Source organism: Stegostoma tigrinum, chromosome 12 (genome assembly GCF_030684315.1).
Source record: "Stegostoma tigrinum isolate sSteTig4 chromosome 12, sSteTig4.hap1, whole genome shotgun sequence".
Taxonomy (NCBI): domain Eukaryota; kingdom Metazoa; phylum Chordata; class Chondrichthyes; order Orectolobiformes; family Stegostomatidae; genus Stegostoma; species Stegostoma tigrinum.
The window spans coordinates 38,675,048-38,698,567 of record NC_081365.1 but is presented as its reverse complement, the minus strand read 5'-3'; the positions used below and the strand labels follow the sequence as shown (position 1 = coordinate 38,698,567).

The following is a 23,520-nucleotide window of genomic DNA, read 5'->3' as shown; positions in this document are numbered from 1 at the left end:
TCCATCATTGTCATAAGTCAAAATCCTGGAATTCCTTTACAACTATATTTTAAAAAGGCAGTTCATTGACATCTTCTCAAGGCCTGTTAGGGATGAGCAAAACATTGGCCTTGTCAGCAATGTGGAAGAATTTATTCGTTTTTTAAAAAGTGCCCTATCATTCAAATCTGGTTTTTGCTCAGTCATAAACCCACTTGGATTTAGCAGCAGTTCACTAAATTTAGTCAATTAAGTGCTGCTATTAAAAACCATTGCATCACTTAATGCCTTTTCAAATATTAACAAATGTCATCATAAATGTGTTCAATTGTAGACCTAGAGGCTGAATTTTTTTTGTAATTTTGCCCTCGTGCTATATCAATAACGTTAATATAAATAGCTACCACTGTTTGCATCACAGATCACCCCCCACAACTGATAGTGTAGAAGGGACTGTCAAATTGTTATACCTTAATTTGGAAATGTTTGAATTAGTTGTGTAGTTTTTGCGTACTTTTGGGATATGCACAGTGAAAATAGATTTATCTGCCACTCGAGTTGTCTTCATTCTTGAACAGTTTTATTTCACACTCATTTCGAACTTTGCAGTAATATAGTTTATAGGAATGAGCCCTAAGTGAAGTTTAATGCCATTTTTTAAAATGGGGACATTAGATCCAGAAGTTAATAGTGTTGGGATGCCTGACTTTATGGTATGCAGGCATTTTCTTATTATTGTCAAGCACTTGTTTTCATCAGAATTTATGAAACCAGATAATATTCATACAGTTTTTGAAGCATTTGCAGATCATTTACAGAATGGGGAATTGTTCCTGCATAGGTAATCTGTCATCTCCGTAAAATTTCAGATACTAACCTCCGATCAAATTAATCAGCTTTCCATCGGATCGTTTGCATAGATCCCATCTGTAGTTTATAGTTTGCTTCGGTAACTAGAGTTTATCCATTGTAACCTCTTCAGCCTGGAATTATGAAATCCAGAAACGCCAGTTATCCGGAACTTCTTTTAACATGACCCCACAATATTCTGACTCATCATTTGCAGCATTGCAGTAAATCTCTGACGAGTGTAACCCAGTTACTGACTGGTATCAAGAGTATGGAGAAAACCAAGAAGCCATGTGGCTGCGCTGGGCAAGTGAGCAGTGGCTTCAATAGCTTTGCTATTTCTGCCATTGTCTGCCTCCTGTACGAACGTCTTACCTTGCCTAGGGATTGAATTGCACTTCATGGCAGCTTGATCAAATATGAGGGAGAAGTCCTGTGTGCGAGAGAGTGGAGAAGGGCTGATTATTTGTGTATGCTAGGTTCTGCTTATTTTGTGTAGGGGTCATTGGAAAAGGAGAGGACTGATCTGTTGTATGGTAAGTGATTCATTATTCGTCTGTCTGGGAGAATATAGAGGGGTTGATAATTGTCTATGGGGGAGAGGACCAGCAGGGGAAGAGGCAGTTTAATTTGGTGTGCGAGTGCATGTTAAATAGGGTCATATTGAAAAATAGTTTGGGGAACACTGATGTACGGGGCACAACTTAAGTCAGAATGAAATCCAAACGAACTGTGGATGCAGGAAATCAGAAACAAGAACAGTTGCTGGAAAAATTCAGCAGGTCTGGCAGCATCTATGGAAAGAAATCAAGGTTAATGTTCCTGTTCTGAGGAAGGGTCATTGTACCCAAAACGCTAACAACAAATTAAGTCAGGACTTGAGATAACTTAAAATGACTTCAAATATATATTACTGTAATACGTAAACATGAAGGAATGTTTACAAAGGAAAGGAGGGATTAACTGTTAATGATGATCAATTTCATTCTGGATGGTTGCATATCCCTGGATATATTATCATGTATTTTCAAATGCATGGATTTGACCATGCTCAGTTTATGTCTTAACATTTAAGTTCTGTCCTACCAATTGACAAATGTGTTTAGGCTTCCTATCATTATATTCCAGAAAATTTCAAAGTCCAAAAACCCCTTATCTCTAAGCATTCTGGAGAGGTTGCGGTCTATTCTGACTGGAAGCGAGATAGGCCAAAACAAAAGCTGGGATCAAGGCTAGACTCGGCAATTTATTTGGACAGTATTGTCTATACTGGTTGATTGGGCTCAACCACATTCCATATTTTGCTGTTGGCTTGTTAGGCGAGGCCCAGGGCTGGAATCTAGGACATACAATTTGCAGCAGGGCTGCTATCAGTGGAATTGGTCTGAGATTAGCTGACATGTATGTTGGATCCTAAGTGACAACTGGATGGTAATAAAGGTAACAAATACAAATGAAAATACCAGAGAGCATTGACCAAAAAAGTAGTCATTTTTTCTAACAGCAGGAAATTTTGAATTCATGTGGTTGTTATGGCCTATTCAGCACACTTAACTGAGGATGGCTGATATTCACATTGGTGCATAAACTAGACTGATTTGAGTTGTCATTTTAGTATCATTCTAAATATTAGCTGAAAAGAGGTATAGCAGTTTGGAAGGAGGAATGCTGCAAGTATGATCATACAAAAATATAGTTCTGTTTGCATGATAAAATGCCAGAGTACCATTGATATTTTATTAGAGAATCAAATGACAACTTTGACATGGGGGGAAAAAGTTGTTCAAGAAGGCAATCATATGTATTTGAGATGAAATAGAGATGATGCAACTATTAGTCAGACACTTAATTTGAGAGTTCAGTTGTTTATATTGAATTTTTTGGTGACTACCTGAAGTAGAAGTTTGTGGTATCCATCTTTAGGTAGTTATTAGAATCCAATTGCTTGCCATCTTCACTGTGCTGAACCATCTGATAACTGGCTTTTGCACTTCTGTTTGTGATTGTATGTTTTTTTTTCTTGCTGGGTTCTTGATTTACCAGTGGTGTTGGACGGAACTGGGGCTGGGCATCTGCTGGGAGTAGCATTTTGTCTGAATTTGGGACACTGCATTTGGAATTTGTGCATCTGAGCTATCTGACAGGGGATCCCATCTACTACAAAAAAGTAAGTGTGTGCTACCCTGTTCATAATGCTTTCTTTGTAAAATATGAGAAACTACTGAACTTTGACTTACCATGTTTAAAGTTATTGTTTTGTTTTGGGAGTTATCAGTTACTTGGCCATCTGAAGAATTGTTTTAGCGAGTTCATCTTGGCTAGTATAATATATTTGTGAATGATCTCAAGTACAGGTGTTACCCTTAAGTTATTAGAAAAAGGGAAGATTGATGAATCGTCATCTGGTAATCCTGTGCTCTAGGATTCACAATCCCAAGTTTGATTTCAATTTCCAAAAGGTCATGTTACAATACTGACTTCAGTAAATCCATTAATTTCGTTGATTGAAATCGGAAAATGACTGCAAAGATAACTGGATTGTCATTAAAATATTCAAGATATTTCCTAGTGCTGTTTCAATAGAATCTGTGAAACCTAATAAATGTGAGTTCTTTATTTAATGTTAGTGCCCCAAGGGCAAATATGGATTGGCAATAAATATTGTGTTTCCCATACTGCCACATCTCAACACTTATAACCCATAACTCCAGAAACCCTTAACCCTCTCATATTTTGGAAGTTCTTGGAAGTTTGCTTGAATAGGTTTGATGTCAATAGCTACAGTTATGAAGAACTAAAACAAGAAGCTGTCAATTTGTGAAAGTTTAGTCAAATTGTATAAATCTTCTGAATACCAAAATACTCATTGCAAAATTGTAAATTATTCATATTTATTATAACCTCTAAAGCTACACTTAACTAGAATTGAACTAATAATGTAGGGCCTTTGCACACTTCATCAGTGATTTTTGGGATTAGCAAACATCTACTTTTGGTTTTGGATGTGTTTCTAAATAATTAAACCTGAGCTATATCATTGGCCTTGATGAAGGCCATGTAGTTCACCTGAGGCATACATTCCAATGTAGTGTTTGATGAAATTCCTTATTTCTCAACCGTGGCCTGTTGTCTGTTTACTGTCAGTAATCATATACCCTGTATCTGAATGCAAGGTGACGGTATTGCTGGTGGGTAATCTTACAATTTACAATTTTACCTCAAGGCAAAAGTACTACTTAAAGGATTTAGTGTTCTGGTAATCACAGCTTCCCAATCAGATGTTCAGGGAGTTCATGTCCCAGGAGTGTATGATATTTAAAATTGCATGTTGCAAGCATGCCTATGTTTGTGTTGTGGTAATTTTAACAATAATATTGGTGAAGGCTTGAATTTGATTAATGTGTTCTTATTCTAAATACACATGAAATGGAGGACATCGAGAAAGATGATTATTTCAACAATTTTAACAATGTCATAGCAAGAGAACACTAATAAATTAACGTGTTCATATTGCCACAATTGTTAAAATTAAATTTCAAACTAATTGCAGGTGTTGCATATTCGGAAGTTGTTACAGAAAATGGACAGACCTAACGGCCTGTACCCCAACTACCTTAATCCAAGGACAGGGCGTTGGGGTCAACGTGAGTATCTAATAAATGAAGAGTAATAATTATTCATGAATGACAGTCTAACCTTAGCGCATGATCTTTTTTATTTTTAATCCAGTTGTTGCATTAAGCTTGTTCTGAGGTACACTGCATGGCTAATTTTGAAAGGCTTTGCTCTAAGCACCATAAGCCCTAATTCATTCATAGTGATATCAGAGTTACAGTTTTTACTCTATTCCCAGAGTCAATACTAATCAGTATCTGTGCTGAAGCCAGAGAAATTTCAAATTACATCTTCTGGTCATTTGAAAAGAAAGCAGCCATTTGTACTTACTGAATGCTAATTTTCCAAAAAGTAAGTGTGTTCTTGGGGTTTAGTGTTTAACCACTTGAGCCCTCCTTTATCAGCTTGATGGCTAACAAAACTTTGGTCCATATGTCACTTTTGACTTCACCTGTTTAAATAAAAATGGTACAGCAACAGATGGTCCTTCAAATAAAATGAACCTAAACTTAATGCTGTTGAAGATCTTTGCCAATGTGGTCTGACTCAATTTTTGCAGTGTTTTCCGTTGAAATAATATTCAGCTCCTCGATTCTTCCTGCCAAAGCGCATAATCTGCCATTTTCCCATAATACATTCCAATTGCTTGGTTTTACCCGCACACTTAGGCTCTGCAGAGGGATGTAGACAGGCTTTGTCATCCTCGCGTGCCTTCCTACATATATTTGTGTCATCCACAAACTTGGTGATTGTACATTTTCCTCATCTAAGTTAATATATTTTTGTAGATGTCTGTGATCCCTGTGACACTCCACTTGTCAGAGATGCCATCCTGAAAATAGCTTCATTATCCCAACTGTTGGCCTTCTGCTAATTAGTCAATCTTTTAGCCATGTTAACATACCACCTTCAACACAATCGGCTTTTGTTAAATTGTTTTGTGTGTTCCTGTCAAATGCCTTTTGGAAATTCAAATATACGGCATCTCTTCTTTTTTGCCAGGCGTGATTTACCCTTCATGAAACCCTGCTGACTCTGCTTGATTACGTTATGAATTTTTAAATACTCTGCTTTTGTATCCTCTAATTGTACTGTGTACAATTCTAGTTGTCCTGCTATAGGAAAGACATTATTAAATTGGAAAGCGTTTGGAAAAGATTTACCAGGATGTTGCTGAAACTGGAGTGTTTGAGTTATAAGGAGAGGCTGGGCCTTTTTTTTTCATTGGACCATTGGAGGTTGAGGGATCACCTTAGAGGTTTTTAAAATCATGAAGGGCATAGATAAGAGGAATAGATGAAGTTATTTTCCCTGGCATGGGGGAGTTCAAAACAAGGTGGTATATTTTTAAGGTGAGCAGAGAAAGATTTAAAAGGAACATGAGGAGCAACTTTCTCTCACAGCATCTTGGAATGGAGTAGCTTTTGAATGGATCTAAAAAGCTCAGTTCTGATGCTTAGACTGTTCCAGCTGATGACACTTTGTATGCCGGTGATTGTTTCATGCACTGATGCATCCTGAGGCTTTTATGTGATACAGGAATACACAGCTTGGGTCTGAGGTGTTCCACCATATCTGGTGTTAACTCACTAACAGACGTAATCAAAATATGCCGCTTTAATATACTTGCCATTTTATTAACAAGTCAACTGCCTCTGATCCTCCATAAAGTTGGACTGCCCAGTTGTCTAAGTACCATCATTGACCTATTTGATAATCTTGCAGCTGTTTTGACACCAGAAGGTAATTTAGTTTATCAATCCCACCCCAGGTCTAGATAGAAGGAAACAAACCTGCAATACTCATCACCCAATCAATTCATGACCTTCCTGTAATGTTGCGCATTGTTCACTTCGTGTGTTTAGTTATTTTGGTAATTGCTCCTTTGAGTGTTGGTGTTGGCTAATACAATACTTTTCCAATTCTCTGTTCATACTCAATACATGGGATGAATTGTCTTCGATAAAGTCCACATCTATTACCTAACCTTAATTACCCTTGAGATGGTAGTTACTAGCCAGCTTGAATTGCTGCGGTCCATCCGCAGTAGGTAAACCCGTAAATTAGATAATGATTACGTTCTAAAGCAAAGCTTTCTCTACAACTACTAAATTAAATAATAACAATGATAATAATACCGAGCCTGAACAGAAAAATGGTAACTTTGTAGATTTTTATGCTAATTGTTGATTTTACTCTGACTCCTGATTTGTGCAGTATTCTTTTTGGGCCTGTTTCTTAAGAACTGTGTTGTAATTGGCCAGGTTTGTTTTATATATGCTGCTATTAAGTATAAGGTGCTGTAGATCATGGTATATATAAGTTGACCTTTTAAGCTTTAAAAATCTTCCCAAAAATGGAGCTTATGTACCAAGTTTAAAGTGTGAACTACTGCTGGTGCCAAAGAGCACATTTCTGTTCATTAACCACTATGCATGCCCTAATCCGTGCAGGTATCATGAACTACCATGTACCCTCGTGCATGAATTAGATTGCAGACATCCTATCCAAATTTAAGCTGTTTTTCAAAGGGTGAAGCTATGCCTTTAGATTTAAAATAGAGATATAACTTTGGAAACACTTCAGATCTGTCTCGGGAGAGATTTTCCTAAGCTAGGAAAAATGCTGGATCAGCTTCTTGAAAAAGTAAACTTTAAAATTTACCATCTAGAGTTGATGTCTTACAGAACAGCCACAAGAATCAGTTACTCAATTTGTTGGTAGATGTCAAGCAGTCAGTTGAATTTTACCATGGTAGGAAGGAGGAGCTGTCTCTCTTTTTGGTCAGAAGTTCAGCTGCAGCCGAAGAATTAAAGAAACCTGATTTTTTAGTGCATGATCCATTTAACCACAACAAGATCTAAGCATCCCTGTATACCAGTCACTGAAAGTAACCATGCAGGTGCAACAGATGGTGAAGGTGGAAAATGACATGTTGGCTTTCAAAGCATGAGGATTTGAGTGCAGGAGCAAGGATGTCTTGCAGCAATTGCACAGGGCCTTGATGAGGTCACACCTAGAGTATTGTTGTAGTTTTGGTCTCCTTATCCACAAAAGGATATCTTCTCTATTAATGAAGTGCAAAAAGGTTTGCCAGACTGATTCCTGGGAGGGCAGAATAGATGTATGAAGACAGACTAAATTGGTTAGATTTATTGGAGTTTAGAAGAATGAGGAGGGATATAGAAACTTATAAAGTTCTGCCAGGAAGAATGTTCTCAATAGCTGGGGATTACAGAACCAGTGTCTTACCCTAAGGATATAGGGTAAGTCATTGAGGACTGAGATGAGAAGAATTTTTTTCATCCAGAGATTAGTGAACAGGGTACTGAGTTGAATGATCAAACACGATCATATTGTATGACTGAGTAGGCTCAAAGGGCCGTGTAGTCGACTCTTAACTGCTGTGTTTCTATGTTAATTGATATGGAGACAGGTTAGAGTCAGATGGGAATGAAGGTGAATCAGATGGTGCACGGAATTCATTGAGAATCCTACAACAGCTGTCACTGAGATTGCTGGTTGTCCAGACGAAGATTTTCTTCCACTTCACCAGAGAGAAGCTACATGTCGCGATAAAGATAGAGTCTGCATCTGTATTGATACAACACACTCAAAGGTTGACATGAGGGTTAGTGTCATCACCCTACCAGTCACAGTCCCAAAGGATGTGTCCTTCGATCATTGGAAGTTTCGATATAACCTACTATAGCATAATTTGTGTCATTGAACACCCATCCCTTGCCTTAGTACGCTGATGTTAAAATACAATTATGCCAATTCTGTATGCAAACTGTAGATGTTTACCTGGTGGACATGGATTACCAATGTACATAGATCATCATAATGTGACCATTCATGATGAACTTACTACTTGCAACAGAAAAGGTCAAAAATAATTGCATCCAGTTAGCCCAGTAACCTGCAACAATTTTATTCAAATGGATTTCATGCCACAGGCAAGTTCGAAGAGGATGTTATATTGAACCTCCGAGAAGATGCAATTCCATCACTTGATCTTTCCAGAAAGTGCAATTTCCATATGTGAAGGAAGCTTTAGGAGTGAACTGGATGATATGGAAAGCCAAAAGTTATTCATCATGTACATCAACATACAAATTGATGCAGTTCTGTTACCTGTGTGCAAAATAAAGATGGCACAATGAGGGTTTGTTTGGGCCTACGTTGTCAGTGCTTTCCCTTTCTAAAAAAAAGTGCCGAAAATTCAAATGGTAGAAGAATTAATCGCAAATTCATCAACTTACTTCAAGCTGGATGCCAAGCATCGATATTAGTCAATTCACTTGACTTCCTGATGATGGCAGTTCATTATGGAGGATCTTTTCTTCAATAGCAAGAAGTGTCAGGTGAATGTAGGTCAGATCAAATTACTTTGCTGTATTTTTACAAGCAATGGAAGATATCTCAAACCAGGCAGTGTGGAAGGTTTAACATACATGCTTTTTCCCCCAAAATAGAAAGCATCGGTAGAGATGTTTTGGATGAAGTTTTTGAGAAGATTTGTAGCTCAGTTTGTGGATGAAGTGTAGGCTTGCTTGCCGAGCTGGTGTCTTTGGTTGCAAACATTTCATCACCCTGCTAGGTAGCATCATTGGGCTGCCTCCGGTGAAGCATTGGTGTTCTGTCCCGCTTGTTATTTATATGCCTTGGTTTGCTGGGGTGAGGGAAAGAAAACAATAACAGACTACGTTTCCTGGACTTAGTGGTAGGATGTAAGAACACCGGGGAACTCCAGACTAGCATATACAGAAAGACCATACTAGACCAGATGACTCCAGCAATCACCCCAACAGCCACAAATGGAGCTGCATCAGGATATTATTCAAATAGGCATACAGCAGCATTCCGGAATTACCAAAGCAGAACAGGAGAACTTCTACAGAGTTTGTAAAAGGAACGGATACCCAAAAAGCACAATCGGACGTTACTTCCTGCAACAGATCACAAGAAGAAGACACAACACAACCAGCCGCACTAGTCATCCTGTCATACATCAGAGACATATCAGAGGTGACTATAAGACTACTCAGACCTCTAGGTATCAGGGTAGCCCACAAAACAACAACCACCCTGCGACAGTTACAGATGAATTGTAAAGGACCCCAGACCCACAACCAATAAACCTAACAGTATTCAAAATACCACGTAAGGACTGTGAAAAACATTGCATAGACCAACTGGAAGAAAACTGACAATAAAGATACATGAGCATCAACTAGCCACCAAGAAAGTTAATCAATTCTCACTGGTCTCAATACACATGGACAAAGAAGGATACGAATTTGACTGGGCCAACGTATCCATAATAGCATGAGCCAGAGACATGCCAGGGTATTACTGGAGTCCTGGCATTCCAACCGGAACTCCGTCAACAAACATATTGAACTGGACCTGATATATAAATTATTGAAAAACAGAACCGGAAATAATGACGTTCACCCCAGCAAACTGAGGCATATAAATAACAAACGGGACAGAATACCAACGCTTCACCAGAAGCATAGTGATGATGTTACGGAGCAGGGTGACAAGAGCATCAGTAACTAAACACACCGGCTCGGCGAACGAATTTGCTTTGATTTAATCTATTTTTGTCATGTGTACCTAGGTATGGTGTAAAACTTTGGTTTGAGTGCAGTACAGGCAGATCATATCATACAAAGTATGCCAGGTAATTGAACAGCATGTTGAATACAATGTTGCAGCTGCAGAGAAGGTGCACAGAGAGTGGGATCAGTATTATATTTAGAATTTAAGAGGCTCATCAGGTGTCTAAAAGCAGTGGGGGAAAAAAGCTGTTCTTTAATTTGTTCATATGTATATGCAAACATTTACACTTCCTGCCTGATGGAAGAGAGCATGATTGGGGTGGGAGGGGTCTTTGATTTATGTTGGTTGTTTTCCTGAGACAGCGGGCAGTATAGACTGAGTCAATGTATGGAAGGCTAGTTTGCCTGATGGACTGGGCTATGTTCTGTATGGTTTCTTGTAGTCTTTGGGAAGAGAGTTGCCAAACCATGCCGTGATAAATCCAGATAGAATGCCATGTAAGGTGCATCTATAAAACAGGTGAGTGTCACACCTCCGCTCAGTTCGCAAAAAACAACTGCACCTCCCAGTCGCAAACCATTTCCACTCCCCCTCCCATTCTCTTGATGACATGTCCATCATGGGCCTCCTGCACTGCCACAATGATGCCACCCGAAGGCTGCAGGAACAGCAACTCATATTCCGCCTGGGAACCCTGCAGCCATATGGTATCAATGTGGACTTCACCAGTTTCAAAATCTCCCCTTCCCCTACTGCATCCCTCAACCAGCCCAGTTCGTCCCCTCCCCCCACTGCACCACACAACCAGCCCAGCTCTTCCCCCCCCACCCACTGCATCCCAAAACCAGTCCAACCTGTCTCTGCCTCCCTAACCGGTTCTTCCTCTCACCCATCCCTTCCTCCCACCCCAAGCCGCACCCCCCGCTACCTACTAACCTCATCCCACCTCCTTGACCTGTCCGTCTTCCCTGGACTGACCTATCCCCTCCCTACCTCCCCACCTGCACTCTCTCCACCTATCTTCTTTACTCTCCATCTTCGGTCCGCCTCCCCCTCTCTCCCTATTTATTCCAGTTCCCTCCCCCCATCCCCCTCTCTGATGAAGGGTCTAGGCCCGAAACGTCAGCTTTTGTGCTCCTGAGATGCTGCTTGGCCTGCTGTGTTCATCCAGCCTCACATTTTATTATCTTGGAATCTCCAGCATCTGCAGTCCCCATTATCTCTGAGTGTCATTGTGGACATGCCGAATCTCCTTTTGCCTCTTGAGGAAGTGGGGACATTGTTGAGCTTTCTTGACCATTGCGTTGACATGAGTGGACCAGAATGGATTGATGGTAATCATCACTCCCAGGATTTGATGTTCTTGACCATCTCCACCTCAGCACCATTGTTACAGACAGGGGCATACCCTCTGTCCCGCTTCCTGAAGTCAATGGCCAGCTCCTTTGTTTTGTTAATGTTGATGGAGCAATTTTTTTTCAGAATTCTGAGAGTATATCTGTTCAGTGTTTCTGCTAAAGTATCATTAAGAGAACTCATAAAAGACTTCCTCTATTAGACAAGAGGGCTGTCCTGTTTGAATCAAACAAATGTTGTCAACAGAAACTTGTATCCAACAGTACCATGATCCAAGAAAGAATATGATCCTAGAAGTCATTGCATCTCAGAAAGAGCTAGGACTAAGCATCGTGACTGATGGCAAACTGGTTCTGTTTGAATCCAAAACATTGTTGCAGGTACAATCCAGTTATTCTGACATAGAGCATGAAAGATTTGCTCTGGGTTTTGGTATAAAAGGACTCCATATGAATTTATTTAATAGGCAGTGTGGAAACTGACTTCAATTTATTGGAAGTGATTTGGTGCCCTTGCCAATGGCTTGCACCACCTTGATGAGTGACTTTTGGTAATACAACAAGGATATGACTTTGTTGCAAAGCAGGTACCAAAATGGTGACCTTAAACACACCAATTACCACACCAATTAGGAATGTAGAAAGTCCATGAGATTTGCAGGTAAACAATATGGCTGTTGTAAACTTACTATTCGAGGAATGTGGACGTTGCTGGCTGGATCAGCAATTATTGCTCACCCCTAATTATCCTGTTGCAAGAAGCTGCCACCTTAAACTGCTCCAGGTTTTGGGACATAGGAACATCCACAGCACTGTTATAATAAAGAGTTTGAAGATTCTGACCCAGTGATAGCGAAGGAATGGCAGTAATAGTTCCAAGTCAGGATGATGTTTGACTGGGAGGTGAACTTGTAAGTTGTAGTTTACGCATGTATCTGCTGCCATTGTTCTTCCGCTTGGTAGAGGACACCAGGTTTGGAAAGTGGTGTTGAAGGGCATCAAGATGAATAGTGTGCTTAAGATTGATCTGATGAGTTTTGGTCAGCATAACTGCAATCAACTTCAAGAAGCAGTAGCTCATGTTCCTATTACAGAAGCCACTGTCGTATAGTGAATTTACATTCTCTGAAGACATCACACCCAATGGAGCAACATTGAGGAAAACAAATTAGGAACTTTAGGAACTTTAAAATTACCCAAACTACACTTGAATAATCAAGTTGTGGAAGACCATAGTTGATGCACAAAAAACATTCAAGATGCTGAACCACCTACAGCTTGACAACCTAAATTGTGAAGTTTAAATCTTCAAAAGGTTATACCATCTGGAAGAATTTGTCAAACCACCTATGCATTATGCTAAGTTTTTTTAAATATTTTTGTTCTTATTTCTGTGTATATAGTTGTTTTGTGAGTATTCATATAAATTTTCGCTCAGTGTATCTGACTTTATTTTGGGACGCATTTTGTTTTGTTGTTTTAAGAATTGGATATGTAATGAGCCAAGGACTGGGATGAAACCACATAAGTAGTTGCCATGTGCAGTCCACAGGAGCAACTACAGAAAGGTGTGTTATAGGTATCTGCTACTGCAGTAGTCTAAACTATGAAATAAGCTGTTGAGATTTTCGAGCAGACGGAATCTGTGCTACTTTACGGCAGCACAGGAATATTCTATGTCTAGGCCTGAATACAAATTTCTGAATTAAAATGTTGAGGACAGCCCTAAATACGTTTATTAGCTGAAACGGTGGGTTGGGAGTGAGTAGAAGTGTCCACTTATGCCCTAAGTAATTCCAAACATGCGTCTTTGGATCAAAAAGCATATACTCGATCTACAGCACTCATAGTTCATTTAATGCAGACATGACAACATCCAAGTGATTTAGAAATCATTTTCAACAAATAATTTCAAAAGTATTAGGGCTGTGTGTTATGAGAGAAATTCCCACCTTTGAAAAAGTTAGTTGCCTTTTATTCATTCCAATTACATTTTTTTTCATCTTTTCTATTGTTGGAGCTGAAAGAGTAATTTAAATCTTAGTTGTACCTGTGCTTGACCTCCAATATCTCAAATATGACTATACTGCTGGAAGCCTCATCTTCTATGAGGTCTCTCTTAGTTTTGTGTGATAACCAAATTAACGTTTGCATTTTTCAATATTACTGCAATGCTGTAACAGTAGGAGTTGTGATATCATGGCTGCTGCAGTAGTTTAAGTTAATAGCCATGTTCATAATTAAGCAATCAATGCCTGTGATTAAAACATTAGCAAATCAACATAATTAATCATTGTGTAGAAAATGAGTGGAGTGCTTCGACTATTTGGCTGTTTGAAGATGTTAGGCAAAGTTTTACCAGTACCTGAAGCTGGAAATGGAGATGTACAAAATTACTGGTGTGCCAATCTTGGTACCAGCAATCATAATGAGAGAGGGCAGGGCAAGAATCTAAATTTAATTTCCAATAGGGCCAAATGATGTGTTTAGAAGCTAATTTAGAGCTTGTTGAGGGCTGACATTGCAGATTCTCAAGAGCTGGACAGCTTGCTTACTCTTCCAGGAGCTGACCCAACTGAATGCTGGTGAGTATGTAATGGGGAACTGTCCCTTGCTGTCATTCTGGCTCCATAACACAATCAGTGGGATAAAGGGTGACCAGCAATCTGTAAGGCCTGGAAGCAGTAGGGAGAGTGGCACTCATTAACTGACTTTGAATAGGGTTAGCATGTACCATTCCAATAGATCACAGGAGTTAAAGAGCAAGGGAACACAATTGCCCAGAATAATTGAGCGACCAACTGTCCAGGAAGATTAAGTTGATAACGGCGGGAATGATTGCCAGGTTTGGGCTCCATCACGATAAGGAATGCTATCCTCTGCAGGAATGTTAGAGGTTTGAGCTTCTTGAGGTTATAGGAGAGGAAAGAATGGCAGGTAGCACAAACCAAGCCCTCCTCGCCAATCAATTGTTGATGAAGCTATCTGGATTGAAACCCAATGGCACAGAAGACTTCCACTATCTGGGCGGATTTTTGCAAACATCTCAGTCCTGGTTTCTGAAGTCTTTGTACCTTGCAACACTAATTACCTTTCCCCGCAAGTATCAGACAAACCCATTCTGAGCTTGAACTTAAACTCCTCATCCCATTGAAGGACACCTTAATGTCAACTCAAAAATGGCTGCACAGTACAGCATGATGCTAGACACTGATGTCTTTCACCAGAACTGGACAGCATATTAATTTAACAAGAAAGACACATCGTGTCTTGGACATTGGATCCTCCTGTCGTCACTGAATTTTCCTGCTGCAATACTTCATCAAGTTCACTCATGTGGCTACTAAGGCACCAAGCAACCGGCCAGTGAGAACCATGGATAGGAAAGGCCTTCACTTCCTCAACTTGTCTACGATCACAACTGGAGTTTTCTCCTTGTGTGTATTCATACTGGCTGCTGCCATGACACTGTTGACCTTTGCAAATACACATTGCCTCACCTCTTCACTCCAGTCAGCAGTGTGTGGATTGGTTCTAGGGATCCTTAATGAGATGGCTGTGACCCTTGTAAGAAAGCCCGAGACAGGAACTAGACAACCAATGAGCAAGTTGTTAGGTTTCTGAGGATGTAGTTCTGGTCCTGAGAATAATGTGGTACCTGTAAGAATTTTGATCATTTGTGGTGGTTTGGCTGTGTTCATCATTGTACCAGCCGTCAGAGATTTACGGACCTTGGGCATGCTGAAACCCTAAAAGGAGACAGTATATAAAGGAAGGAGCAGGTAAGAGAAGAGGAGTAGATGATGCTAAACAGAAAAATGTTATAGTTGCATGAGGAGGTAGCTGCATCCTGCATCTTCCAAGAAGAAGACCTCTCTTCTTTCCCTCATGAATTTGTCAGCATAAATGTAGACTCTTGCTCAATTTCATAAAATTCTTCCTGTTTGAAAAATAGGATGTGTGCATTGCTGATCACGATAGCATTTATTGCCCATCTCTCATTGCCCTACATTTGAGTGTTTTGCTGGGTTATTCAGAAGGCACATTTAACAGTCAGCCACATTACTGTGGGTTTGGAGTCACCGGTAAGGATGACAGATTTCATTCCTGAAAGGACAGCGGTGAACCAGATGGGTTTTTATGACAGTTGATGGTGGTTACTTTTATTCCAGATTTGTATTGAATTCAAATTTCACCATATGCTGTAGTAGGACTCGAACCCATGCCCCAGAACATTAAATCTAGTGTTCTGGAATACGAGATCGGTGACATTACGATTCCACTACTGCCTCCTGTCCCCATTTACACTACAAATTATTGCAAAACACTTGAACGTTGTAATCAATATCAGTTATTTTCAGTGTAGAATGTCCACAGTATTGTCAATAATGTTTTTATCTGAAACGATTTAAAGAATAACCTAGCTTGAACGTTAGAGTAAGATATGAGATAGATCTGTCAATTTTGTAAAATCCTTCTTGCTGTCCTCTGGCAATTTGCAGTAAAATTAGGCGAGCTGGCCCACAGACTAATCAAACAGCAACCTAACATTCATACTTACAACCATAACTTCCAGCAAGTGCCTCAGGTTTCCCAGTCAGCCATCTCTCTACCTTTCCTGTTGGTTCTGGCTTTGTCCTTCCTCACTAGAAAGACAGAATCATCACAGGAGGTGGCACTATGGTATACAGTAAAAAATGTGTGGTCCTCTGTTCGTAGCTTTGGCTCAGGGCTCCACAAAGTGTCATGAAATTAAGTAAAGCATAGTCAGGAAAATATCTGACTGATAATCCGCTATTGTGTCTCAACATGAAGATCGGTGTTCCTCTGTGCTGAACACAATTTGGATGAAACACTAAAGATTACCAATGTGGAGACGATACAGTTTGCGGGAGATTTCAGTGATAGTTTCCAACAGTACAATCAATCTGATAGATTAAAAAACACATTTGCCAGATTGGATGCGCAGTAAGTTGTGCAAGAACTAACATCAGGAAAAAGTGTTGCAAATACATCTATCTGTGACTATGTTAGTTGAAGTGACCCCCATATACAGTTTTTGTGAAGATGAAGTCTTGCCTTCCCATCGAGGGCACCCTATATTGGATTGTATGACATTGTACCTTACTAAATCGGGCTAATTCAATTGAGATGTTGCAGACCGCAGACTGAGTAGAATTGTTTTCTGCAACAATCTGTAATCTTATGGACTTGCATCTTCTTCATCAAGCTAGGGAACCAACCCTGCTTTCATGAAAAGTACAGAAGACCTGTAGGAGTTTTTAATCCTTTACAATGCACTCTACTTGTAATTGTTTTAAGCCAAATTGCAAGAGAACAAGGTAATGCACACAAAATGTGCGTTAGTCCAGTTTTACATATGATTACACAATTAACATGGGTGCAGGTTTGAAATGATTACAAAAAATACATTCCAATACAGTAAATTAGAAAATAAGTTATTTTTAAGAAAGTTGCTTTGTCCTTTTGCTCCTAGCAAACTAAACTGTTCACTGAAATCTAGCATCACGCTGTTTAAATATCTTTTTTTAATATCCAGCAAATAAACACTTCACTAAAATATGGTATTAACTGTGGTAATACAGACATTTGAAATGGCTGGAACTTTTGCTTATATATTTTCTTACTTGCTTAGTCACTCAGTTTCTCTCATTCTTGCTCTGCCTCTCTGCCTCTTCCATTCACTGTCTTGCTTTCAGGTCTCCTGCTAATTTGTGGGAACTGCTTCAACTGAAGTACAGTGCTCTGATATGTGCAATCTTTTATGTTCTTTTTATGGGGAATCGGGTTAGCTTACAATATTGACAAGCCATACCTGTCTATGAAACTCCATTTAACTTGCAATGCCCAATAATTTTGTGAACAGTGTTACATCTTATTTCAACTCAAGATCAGTCTTTGTAAAAAAAAAAGTTCTACTGTCCTGCACTGGACAGTATTGTCACTGCTCTTTACCTTGGTAGTTGTTTTGCTGTTTTTGCTTAAGTTAAGCACATTTAATTTTAACAGACTGCCAAACAAGCATTTCTTGATCAGTACTTTACAAGCTTCCCGAGATGTGCTGAAAGAATGTCAAACTTAAAAGAAATATCCTGTCTGAAGTAGTGTAAAAGTTAGGTACCAACCTGGAGAAGCAACAACGAGGACTGCCTCTGTGCTAAATTGGTGAAATAATACATTATTGACACAGTTAGGCAACTCTACAAACAACATATCAGATCAAAACTCTGCAGTTTGGCCAGTTATGAATAGTGGTAAACAATTAAGTAACCGAGAGGAAGAGGCTTCACAAATATCCCCATCTCAAATTAGTCTTTTGTACTCAACGGGTTGTGGCCCATCAAGTTCAAAGATTTAACTTCAGTTGAGTGATGATCCATCCACCCTTCTTCTGAGGATCTCACCATCATAGATGACAGTCTTTAGCCAAATCTATACATGCTGCACTTTTCAAAAAGCACTTGAGCACTTTTGATAGAGCAAATTTTATGCATTCCAACAACATCGGGGCTGTGATGCTGAGGACTTGTGCTCCAAAATGCGTTGCCAGCAGCAGTTGTGGAAGCAAGGTCATTGGGGTCATTTAAGAGACTGCTGGACATGTATATGGTCACAGAAATTTGAGGGTGCATACATGAGGATCAATGGTCGGCACAACATTGTGGGCTGAAGGGCCTGTTCTGTGCTGTACTGTTCTATGTTCTATGTTCTAAAACTAGGTGCAACTCCTGCCAATCTGTTCCAACACAGCTACAGTATTGGCATCTATCTGATCAAGTAGAAAATTGCTCCAATATGTCCTGTCCACAGAAATTACATCCAAGCCCTTTAGGCCAGTTACTGTTCCATCAGTCTACTCGATCATCAGCAACGTGTTGGATGGTGCCATTTTTATTGCTAGAAGTGCTTACTTACCAATAACTTTGGACCCAAAATGAGTATTGGTCACTAAGAAAACCACTTGATTCTGTATCTTGTTCCAGTTCTTCTTTTAACATGGAACAAAAGGGCTGAATACAAGAGATGAGCTGCCTTTGACAAGAGGGTAACTTTTGACCATGTGAGGATCATGGGGCAATTTCAAAATCAGAGGAAAACTCTCCACATGCTGGAGTCCTATTTAGCACAATTAAAGGTGCTTGTGATTGTTGGAGGTCAATCATCTGACTCCTTGATGTTGCTGCAGATTTCAGTTGTCTAGTATTAACTGTAAAGATGTTCACATTGTTGTATAATTCAGTTCCATTCACAATTCCTCAGATTGTTTCAGCCCCTGCCTGCAAGCAGCAGGACCAGCATAACGTTTTGACTTGGGCTGATAAGGAGCAAGTAACATTTCTGCCTGTGCCAGACAGGGATCATTTCCGCAAGACAGTGTCTGGCGACGACTGGAGCAGTTCAACAACTCCGCCAACACCTTGCACCCCATCCTCAAATTCACCTGAACTATTTCTAACACCTCCCTCCCCTTCTACACCTCTCCATCTCCAGAAAACAGCTCACCACTGACATCTACTTCAAACCCACCAACTCTCTCAACTACCTCAACTACACCTCCTCTCATCCCCTCTCCTGTAAGAATGCTGTCCCACACTCCCAGTTCCTCCACATCTACCCCATATGCTCCCAAAATGAGGCATTCTACTCCAGGACATCCCAGGTATCCTCCTACCTTTCAGGACCATAATTTCCCCTCCTCAGTAATTAAGGATGCCCTCAACTGTATCTCCTTCATTTCCTGCACTTCTGCTCTCAAATATCCTCCCCCCACCAAACTGCAATAAGGATAGAGACCCCTTCGTCCTCATGTACCACCCACCAACCTCTGAGTCTAACACAACATCCTCTGACATTTCTGCCACTTACAATCAGACCCCACCTCCAAAAAGATATTTCCCTCCCCACCCCTGTCCGCTTTCCAGCATCTCACCTAAGGACTTTAGCTTCCAGCATCTACAGCCCTCATTGTCTCCAAGTCAGACTGATCTTAACATTCAATAGCCTTACCATTGTCAAATCCATCACTATCTACCATTTTTATAAAAAATATGTGCGTAGTTCTATATTAAAACCTAAGCATATTGAAATTTAGTTGTTTAATCTAACTTGTTTGAATTTCATAGTGTCTGTCCATTTTTAGTACCAGTTTCAACTCCAGGAACGTTAGGAATTTCAAAAATTTGCTTTAGAATAGTCAGTTTTTGAGTTCTAAAGCAAGGTGTTACCTATCTTAGACATTCAAAATAATCTATTAATTAAGCAACCAGTGCCATTTTATATGTGTTAGTAATAGCATTGGTTCTTTTTCAACACGCAAATTTTTCAAGTTACTGGAGATTGCATTGTATACGTACTGTTTGGTTTTACAAGGCATGAAATGGTCTAACTGGCATCCCTTAAAGGTGTAAATTTTATTTTCTTTGCTCTTGGTGTGTGAGCATCACTGGCAAGGCCAGCATATATTCCCCATTCTTAATTTTCCTTCAGCAATGCTGGACGCATTCTTTCTTTTTTTGAAAAAAAAACAGCCTAGGACATTTTGCTTTTGTGGACTTAAAACGAGGACAGCTGATTTCTCAAAAATATGTTCCAACCACAGCCCATGAAACTGTAAATATGGGATCGATGTTCTTGCATTTATGCATTATCAATTGTCTTGGTACATGTTTCATGAGGATAATTAAGCAGCGAAGATCCGAACCTGTCCTGAAGCTGCTGCATTTTTTTTTCCTGCCAATTCTTTTAGTTTACAGAAAATCAGACTCTGGCACCTCCGTGCTCAATTTTGCGTCGTATACACTATACTCTGGACGCCTTTCATTGCTGAGTGTGCAGCATGAAAAATGCAATTTAATCTACCCAAACCAAGCATTCAGATTCACTGCAGTCACTTTTTTTTGTCATTAACATTTCAGGAGTATGTAGTTAAATTAGGTAAACTTCACATTTAGTAGACAAATAAAGAATTAAAGGCACAAATGTTTTAACAAAATCGGTGTAATATCCTGTTGGAAACCATCGTTATCACTTTTAGAAGGAAGTGGAGTCAATTATTTACTGTGGTGGTTCAGATTGTCTATTGCAGCTGCACTATTAAACAGACCGTTCCTGTACTGTGATAACAAAGTGTGAAGCTGGATGAACACAGCAGGCCAAGCAGCATCTTAGGAGCACAAAAGCTGATGTTTCGGGCCTATACTGTGCTTTGAGAATGCACCAGGTTGCTAAGATGTTTCCTAAAAATACATTTTCATTACCTTTTCTTTTCTTTTACTTTCTGAATCTATTCTACACAGAAAATTCCTTTGGACCTTTATTATGTAAGTTTCTAAAGCCTATTTTAATTTTTGCTTGGACCCAATGAGCTAGTCACATCCTCTGAATGCTTCTAGTATGTGCCTTCCTTTAGATTTAGCAAATCCATTAAGCTTTTTTTCCATTATCCTATCAAAGGTGCTTAAATGATGGGAGACAGATCAGACATATTCCTAAAAGTTCTATTTTACTGACTTGTTATTCGAAAACATTGAGCACATTCGTACATATAAACTGTACAAGCAGCACCAAGTCTGCATAGGTCAAAGCCGTTAAAGAGGCTATGATTATTGAGCAGGGAAACCTCTGGGCTTCCTGCATTTGTTTCTGATTTTCACTTTGTCAGGGACCCCATAGAATCATATCTCAACAGTGTGAAAGTAGGCCATTCGGCCCATTTAAACCATACCACCCCCCAAAGAGCATCCCACGTAGACCCATCCCATACGTGTAACCCTGTATTTCCAATGGCTAATCAACCCATTCTACACATCCCTGGACACAATGGATAATTTAGCATGATAATCCTGCTAACCTGCATATCTTTGGACTGTGGGAGGAAATCCATGCAAACACTGGGGAATGTGCAAACTCTGCACAGACAGTTGTTTGAGGGTGGAATTGAACCCAGTTCTCTGGCGCTGTAAGGCAGCAGTGCTAGCCACTGTGCCGCCCTATCTCAGTGACACTGCCCTAACAATTCCAGAACCACAGTAGTTTGTGTTTTGTCTTAAGGTTTGTCTTTTTGTGGAATATACAAATACAAATGATTAAACAATACAGGATTAACAGAATGCTGTTAACTTTTTTAAAAACACAATGAGTGAAGGCTTTTATGATACCTTGTGGTGTCTGCATAACAACCTGAAGCTTTGACGTGTGGAACCAATCTATTTTAATTTGACAATCAGCTCTAGAACTGGAGTTCTGAATTAAAAACAGGAAATAATAAAACTTAACATAACCAGTAGCAGCTGTGTAGATAACAAAGTGTGAAGCTGAATGAACACAGCAGGCCAAGCAGCATCTTAGGAGCACAAAAGCCGATGTTTCGTGCCTCGACCCTTCATCAGAGAAGGGGATGGAGAGAGCGGGGAGGCGGACCGAAGATGGAGAGAAAAGATGATAGGTGGAGAGGAGAGTATAAGTGGGGAGGTAGGGAGGGGATAGGTCAGTCCAGGGAAGACGGACAGGTCAAGGAGGTGGGATGAGGTTAGTAGGTAGGAAATGGAGGTGCTGCTTGAGGTGGGAGGAGGGGATAGAAGAGAGGAAGAACAGGTTAGGAAGGCGGGGACGAGCTGGGCTGGTTTTGGGATGCCGTGGGGGGAGGGCTTTGTTTCACACTTCTGTTATCTTGGATTCTCCAGCATCTGCAGTTCCCATCGTTTGAGCAGCTATATAGAAGTGGTTTTTGTTTCTGTTCACCCCATCAATAGAAAGATCATTTAACTGAAAAATGCTCTCTGGACTTCTGTTCTTGGATTCTGCCTAAGATGCTAGATATTTCTACATTTTCTTATGTTAAATTAAATGAAGGAGCATCATATAGTATGGTAATGAGAAATTAATGTCCTAAACCATTGTCTGTTTGCACAGTTTGTATTCTTTATATGTAGCCTAGCACATTTTCAATAAATTGTATAAATGAAAAGCATTTTTGCAAGCGTATCCTAAACTTATTGTATTAGAATGTTACACAAAAACCTTTCAAGAAGTTCATTCTTGGATTGAATTTTAGAATTAAGTTGAAAAAGCTTTATCAAGGATTGAGAATGTTTATCAAGAATTTGGGTTTTAAGTGGTTTCCATATATGAACACAACAAAAGTTTTCATCCAAATTTACAATTATTAAATGAGTGCAATTATTTCATGCTGGTATTACAAGAAGATTAAAGTAAGCTAGGTGGTTCATTTAAGGCGATGTTAAAGAAGTATTAGAGATGCTGATAGAGTTAGTTAAAATAGGCTCATGAAGCGGGCATAGACCAGCTGAGCTAAATGGCAATTTCTGTGTAATTCTACATCAAATTACTGAAGTTTTCTGTTCATAATGTTGATAGTAAGCCATACATTTTAGTGAAAGCAGTTATTATAAACAACTGTGGACATGAAATTCTGTTCATGTGTCAAGTTGTCTATGCCCATCATCTGAGCCTCAAGGTTAGACTATTTAAAGGCCTCAGCTGCTTTTTACTAATATGTAGTTGAGTTGATGATATGGTTTCAGCTTTTAGAACATTTTTTTTGTGCCAGCAAAGATTCCTACTGAATAATGACTAAAATGTGTTTTATTGTATTTTTAATGAAGGATTAAAATGAAAATTCAAGAAGAAAATATCTTCATTTATGTTAGAATTAATTTTACCCTTGTCTCATGTTCACATACTTTAATTTGTTCACATTTCTGTTCATGATCTGTAGCACATTTTCTACAAGAGCCCATCTTCTCGACTACTTGGTTTAGTTTAAAAGAAAATAAAGCTGAATTGATGTATTTATTTTCAGATTCGCCTGTTTATGGTTGGTTCAGTTCTGTGGCTAATATTTATTATCTAAAATATTTTGTGATGCATTGTGGATATGTCATGTAAATGTGTGGATCATTTTAAGATATCTCCTCAAATGTTTGATCTATTTTTGTGAAAACTGAAGGAATAGAAATGAAAAACTGATGGTATATTGATTGACTTTGTAACATATAAATGAAAACAGTTTTGAAAGTAGGGAATTTGGTGCCATTTTATTACATCATATATATATGCTTACCATTATTTAGTCCATTATCTTTGAGATTCGTTGAACTCATCTGCACAT

The 23,520-nt window shown here is 39.3% G+C and overlaps 1 protein-coding gene across 3 annotated transcripts in view; it reads left to right on the top strand.

The window, feature by feature from the left end:
• Positions 1-23,520, top strand: part of man1a2 (mannosidase, alpha, class 1A, member 2) — a 120,706-nt gene that overhangs the window by 72,765 nt on the left and 24,421 nt on the right. For all 3 annotated transcript variants that reach the window (XM_048540541.2, XM_048540542.2, XM_048540540.2), the window contains 2 exons: positions 2,872-2,995; positions 4,379-4,472. In XM_048540541.2, the coding sequence (XP_048396498.1) occupies positions 2,872-2,995; positions 4,379-4,472 (218 nt within the window). The remainder of the gene's footprint in view (positions 1-2,871; positions 2,996-4,378; positions 4,473-23,520) is intronic.